Source organism: Delphinus delphis, chromosome 19, assembly GCF_949987515.2.
Source record: "Delphinus delphis chromosome 19, mDelDel1.2, whole genome shotgun sequence".
Lineage (NCBI taxonomy): Eukaryota > Metazoa > Chordata > Mammalia > Artiodactyla > Delphinidae > Delphinus > Delphinus delphis.
Genome location: NC_082701.1, coordinates 8,864,133 through 8,870,552, shown reverse-complemented (window position 1 = coordinate 8,870,552; position 6,420 = coordinate 8,864,133). Strand labels below are relative to the sequence as shown.

General features: G+C 55.5%; 1 protein-coding gene across 1 annotated transcript in view; it reads right to left on the bottom strand.

Moving 5' to 3' along the window:
• Nucleotides 1-1,552: 1,552 nt before the first annotated feature.
• The window catches only part of SEC14L1 (SEC14 like lipid binding 1), a 52,011-nt gene continuing 47,143 nt past the window's right edge, over nt 1,553-6,420 (bottom strand). The window contains exons 14-16 of the mRNA XM_059997917.1: nt 5,434-5,685; nt 4,135-4,313; nt 1,553-3,907 (exon numbers count right to left, since the gene is read on the bottom strand). Coding sequence (XP_059853900.1) covers nt 3,802-3,907; nt 4,135-4,313; nt 5,434-5,685 — 537 coding nt within the window. The 3' untranslated portion in view covers nt 1,553-3,801. The remainder of the gene's footprint in view (nt 3,908-4,134; nt 4,314-5,433; nt 5,686-6,420) is intronic.

Here is a 6,420-nt window from a genome sequence, read left to right as displayed (position 1 = left end):
CACATACACACACATATATTACATACCAAGACGCTCAGAATAACCATGTTAATTTCTTGCATATGCCGTCCCCACTCTCCCCTCATTCTTTTTGGCTGTGCCCCACGGCATGTGGGATCTTAGTTCCCCAACCAGGGATAGAACCCGTGCCCCCTGCAGTGGAAGCACAGAGTCCTAACCACTGGACCGCCAGGGAATTCCCAGACACTCCATTGTTTAACATGAGTCTTGTGACTATAGCTGGTTTGTGCCTCTTTTGGGCCTTATCCCCTAGCTTTGTTGTAAATTATGTCCATAGCTTTTTCTTTCTTTTCTTTTTTTTTTTAACTGTGGAGAATATATATCATAAGCTTTGCCATTTAACCATTTTCTAGGGTACAAGTCAGTTGTACGTAGGTTTCAGGTTCCACATCGGTCTTTCTGTTTTCGTGTGGGGACGACACTACAATCCTCCCAGAATCCCCTGCTTTCCAAAGCCCTAACTTTTCAAACAAAACTGATTCATTGGTTTGCTTCACACCAACCCTTTACCGAGAACACCCCTGCCACGACTCAGGACTGCAGTGCAGCCTGTGGTTAGGCTCTGTCGACGTCTGATGAGACCTGGTGTTAAAGGGAACGACACACTTACAGATCAATACATGTTATGGCCTGGTGGCCCGGTACAAAAACCTGACGCCCACTGTCAGGACGCCCCGTTTCACTGTGGCCCTGAGATAGTCAGAGACGGGCAGCGGGCGACAGGTGCCCACAGCCTCATCTGCTTTTCACGTTGCTCTGGCCACCACTGCGAGAACCTGACGCTAAACCAAAGGCTTGGTAAAGTGGGCCCAGGAGATGACAGAGCTCGAAGGAATTCATGGGAAAAGCCTTTCCCTTCCCTCGGGGACAGGCTGGCTGAGTCATCAGTTGCACGTCCTGCAGGTGCTGCTGAGGGAGGACTGAAGCCCGTCTCCTGTGTCGACTGCCGGGGGGCGGGCTCACAACCCAGGCTGGGCCGTGGGCATGGGGGCTCATGCAGGCGTCACCCGCTCCCGCCCCGCGGCCGGGCCGGTCCCACGGCCGCTGCCACCAAGGACGGGCCCTCGAGGCTCCTGACGGGGTAGGCGCTGCTCCTGCATCTGCAGCATCCCACCCCGGCAGGCCCAGCTGCAGGAGCCGGGGACAAGGCGGCCCAGGTTTCTGAGGGTCCACGCTGGCCACCTGACAGAAGGACCCATTTTGTTACTAAAGAAACATTGCATCGTGGCTGAGTCCTGTTCGACCTCACAGAGTTTAAGGAAAACTACAGCCTGTTCTCTTCCGGGAGCAAGGGAGCTGTAAGTACCGGGCTCCACGCTCCTGAGGAATCGGCAGCCCACAGCTGCAGCGTGTGTGCAGGACAGTGTATGATGGCCCCTCACAAGCTAGCCACTGTTCCCGAGCTTCTGGAACACCAGTCCTCTGGCTCCAGAATCTCCCCTTCCTTCAGTCTCTAAAGTCTCCTAAGGACGTCACACCCTTCAAGGGAGACTGCCGATTCACAGTAAGAAAAAGACATTCGTTTTTTTAAACAGTTCACATTTATTATTGATAACAATAAAAAAATCTTTTAAAGACTATCAGTATTGTATTACCAAGAGTGAGGTAATATGTTTACAAAACATTTACAGAATTTGATACGTAAATAATGAAATTAGGAAAGAAAGTGAATTAAGACACTAGTAACAGAGGGGAAACCGAAAGGACCGTTAGTGCTGAGAACAGGTGAAACGACAGCAGCATTTTAAAAAGAGTGCAGGGCACTGAAGGAGAGTCACGATAAACTGCGTGCTCGAAGTCCACCTGCCTTCCAAGGAGGACAGGGCGATGGGTACTCAGGAGGAACCCTGTAAGGATTTGTGCAGTGATGTGCTGTGAACGCTTAAGGATGCATTCAACTCTTTGGGGACAGGACAGTGCCACTTCTGAGTCAGCTCCAAAAGAGCCGCTCTTCAGACTGGGGGAGGGGCGGCTGCGATTCAGACCGTTCTGCAAGCGCCCCTGGGCTGATGTGGGCTGTCGGGTGCAGTGTTTTCTTGGCAGCTGAGACACAGAGAAAGAGAGAGGAGGACGGAGACAGGACCGTCTTCAGGTCCTGAGAATTTGGAAACGGATGCACTAACTAACCCTACTGTGCTTTCTGGAAACAAGCCTTTAGGTGCCAATGGTGAGCTTCTCTTGTGCAGGAAACACACAGCTGTGCTCTGGACGGGCCAGCAGCCCTGGAGACGCCCAGGAACGTCCTCAGCGTGCAGGCAGCCACCGAGTATCGCTGCCTGGGAGGGTTGCTCCGCCCCTCCGGAGCCCTGCAGACACCTCCCCGCGGGCGCACGCTCGTCCACGCAGCTCTCCTGCCACGCGGCACCCACCTAACACCTCCAGGGCAGGTTTACAACAACGCAACTCAGGGTTTCCGTGCCCGTCACACACTGACGATGGCCGCCTGGCTTTTGGCCCAGATCCTTAAAAGCACAGCCTCCGCCACGCACCCACCATGACACACGTCTTCATTCACCACGGAGACTGACCCAAGGCAACACCTGGACAGGTTCGCAAAGAACCTGCTTTTCCCATAACAAGCCGAGAAAACGAGGGCCAATAAAGGTAGACCAGGCTTGGTAACTGGAATCAAAAAGAAAAAGTAAAAAGCAGACCGACCTCACAATCTGACCTGCTTCTATGCAATCGAACCCTTCATTACTTGAACTAAGTTTCTACTCGCCCTGTCCCCCGCTGACACACACCCACCCCGAGACACACATGCCTGCAGGCACACACACACACACACGCCCACAATTTCCTGTCACAAAGAAGCAGGGCTCCCCCAGGCCACAGGCTGTCCCGACATGGCCACACAATGAACACAGGACAGTTTCAAAACGGCAGATGGGACTCACTGTCTCTTAAGTACCCTTCTAGTGACTAGAAGAACCATTTGGGCTCTGATGCTACCAAGCTGTGAGGGGCCTAGGGGAGGCCAATCTAGAATGAGTTCAGAACTAACACGTGCAGGTAGGAAGAGCAACACACCGGCAGGAAAAGGGAGAGGACGCCCTTGGCCCAAGTTCATGGACAGAGGAAGCCTGCTCTCAAAGTACCAAAAGGTTTGAAAGGAGGAAAGAGAAAATAATGTTTAATGATGGCGGTGTTCTTCCTGGCATTGTGGGGAGTCCGTGAGAGCCCCTGACCCCCCAGACCCACTTTACAACAGTGGGTCCGTCTGGCCCCGGAGCCGGGCCGGGGTGCCCACAGGCTCCCTCTGAGTCCTTCTGATTAAGCGGTGTCTGCTCAGAGGAAAAGGAGCCTAGCGGGCAGTCACTGAATCCTCGGACCGCGTCGACCACCAGCAGGGAGGAGGTGAGGGCCAGATGCAGGGCAGGGGACAGGTTGGCAGCTTCTGCTCCGCGGAGGAAGGTGGGTCACCTCTGACGGGTGGTGGGGAGTTCATCCACTAAGGGATGGTGTGCAGGCGCTTGGAAACATTTTTTGCATCAACATTGGAGACAAAGTCAACCTCTTCATTGGTGCATAAACTGCTTTTCTCTGAAGAGAGAGCCCTTGTGCTCTGGTTGGATTTTGTGCACACTGTATACAAAACCTATGGCTACTGAGCTGGAGTCAAAACTACCTGTCGAGACTGTTTCGGGGTCAGTGACTACGTTTGCCACCTGGAGAGCTACGTGCTACCTAGAGGGCCAGAGGAGCCTGCACAACGCGGCTGCGGGGTGGGCGGGCGGGCGGCGGCCCGAGGCGGTGGGCGTCCCCTCTGCGCACTGGGCGCTACCTGGAGACCATGGAGCTGGAGTGGGACTGGCTGGACGAGGTGGTGGCAGCGCTGAGCTGGGAGAACCCGCTGTGGCTGGACTCCAGGCTGGTCATGGAGCCTCTGTAAGAAGCACGGGGAGGGGGGTGTGTGAGGACCCCACCGCGGCCGCCCACCGCCCTCCTGGCCGATCCCAGCCCGCTCCCCGCAGCGCCCCCCCAGAGCCGGGCCGGCCGTGCAGGGCCCAGGGGGACACAGCCCCCCACCGCCCTCCCACACTGATGACGCCGTGAACTGCCAGCGACAGGGGGCCCGGAGGCCGCCCCGGCCTGGACCCCGGCCTCACGCACCGGAAGTCCTCGGACCCGATCACTTCGGTGTAGTACATCACTTTGCACTTGTGGGAAGAGACCTGCAGGGAGGCCAGCACGTCGTCCACGCGGGGCAGGCTGGTGGCAGCACAGGCCGGCATGCTGTGGAACTTCCACTGCAGGATGTAGAAGCCCGGCCACCGTGTCACGTGGGAGCCCTGGAACGAGTCAGGCGGCACCAGCTGAGGACCTGCTTCGCGTGCCCTCCCACAACGGGTCTGACAAACGCCAGGAGACCGGGTCCACTCGGATCCAACTCCGATTACTGACCATCGCGACGGGGGAAGGACCGGCTGCCCTGATTCACGATCGGGGTCCATCCCACGCTGCCTCCCGGGTGTCGGCACTGCAGCCAGGCCTCTGCCAGGCGCAGGGGAGGCCACGGGAGGGACCCTCAGAGGCTGTCCGCCCCCAGGACTCTGCCTTGGGAGGAGGATGCAGGCGCCCGCAGGGTGGGAGCGCCCGGGGGTCCTCTGCTCACCCTTGAGGGCCTGGGGTCAAAAAAGGCCACTTGGACCAGGCAATGCTCTCTCTGATGTGCTTCCAACGACCTTACCGGTGTATTCTGGGTTAAAAGGACAGCGATCTACAGTAGAATGCCAATCTGTGAAAACTACTTTCTCCCTTAATTCTGGAACTAAAGACTGTGATACAGATTAAAATGTTCATTATTTTAAAAATGGAATAAAATACTCTCTTTTACCCTGCCTCTAAGACCACCAAAACACTGACAGGCTTATCCCTGAAAACCGTAAAGACAGCAAAATTATGCATCTATTATGAAGGCCAGAGGCACCCGAGAGCTACCACTCTGAGCTCAGGCACTCGGAATAACCAGCCAAAATTTTAAATGAGCTGACAGAGCGTTTAAGATAAATTAGGATGCTTAGTAATGACACTTAATAGTTCCCTAATTACTTGTTTCTCTCCCTTCTATTCGGGGTGATTTTCCTTGAAGAGAAGAATGCTGCCAGGTCAAAGGCCGTCTTAGCAGAAGCCTTCTCAATCCCAGCTTTGTACGTGCGCCGAATGCCTTTCCCTTTCTTCCATGTCGCTTTTGTGAAAATACTTCCAGAAATAATTCATGACTTTAGATACAAGTAATGGATTCTGCTGAGCTCTAGGTTCTTCTGGGATCCGCTCGGCTTCTTGAGCGCCTCTAACCGTAACTAAGAGGACACACTGAACTGCCTGTCTACAGACGCAGCACGGGGCCGAAGCAAGACTTCCTTCTCCAGACGGAAGAGCCACGCCGCGGGGACTCCCAGGAGACCTTACCTGCACACTTTCCCCTTCTTTGCAGATCAGAGGTGACTCCACCATGCTGTAGTCACGGCCCAGCTGCCAGATTCTGTCTATCAGCTGCGCGTTGTTCCCTCCCGGGGAAGTGATGCTGTGCGCCCCCAGGGAGTCCTTTTTGGGTGGCTGCGGCGACCTCTTGGAGTGATAGATGTTAAAGACGATGTCCCCTTTGCACACATCAAAATCCCAGGTGATCACCGAAGAGGCATCCACAATCTGAACGAGAATCTGGAAAAAGAGGTCGCATCAACCCACCAAAATAAGCACGGGCCTCTGAGGCGACGCCGCGGCAGCAGGCCCCCCGGCAGCTTTCCCCCGGCTAGGGGGGCGCACAGCCGACACTCCTCACCCCACCTTCCAGGCCTCTGCTCGCTCTTGTCTTTCTTTCACCCAGCTGCTCCTGCTACGCGTCAGCGCCAGGCTCTGTGCTCTGTCAGCCACACCTATGGTCCAAGCTTCCCCTCAATTCCCTGAGTGCTTTAAAACACCCAGTGCTGGCTGTAAAAAGTGTCTTAATACAAAACAGAAATAATGCTAGACACCACAGAAGTGGTTCCGTGGGTTGCTCTGGGCTGAAGGGCACAGGGAAGGTCGCAGAAGAGCCCAGGAGGGACAGGAAGGAAGCATCCAAGCGGGGAGCGGGGTGGACGCGAGTGCAGGCTGAGTGGCCTCTGCCCGTGGCCACTGCGCTAGGTGGGAAGAGGGCGCCACGTGGCCCTGGGATGGGGAAGGGCCCCGGGTGTCGAGTGCCAACCTAAAAGCTGAATTTCACGCGGCGCCCATACAGCTTCCCCACAGGGAGTGATCAAAGTACAGTTTCAAAAGATTACTGTGGGAGGGATGTGAGAATTAAAACCAGCTGTAAAAAGTTATGTATTCACTAAAAAATTCCAGCAGAAGCCAGGCCCCGCACCCCACCCTGCCCTGGAAGCCTGCCCGCTGAGCCTTCCGGGAGGCGTGTTA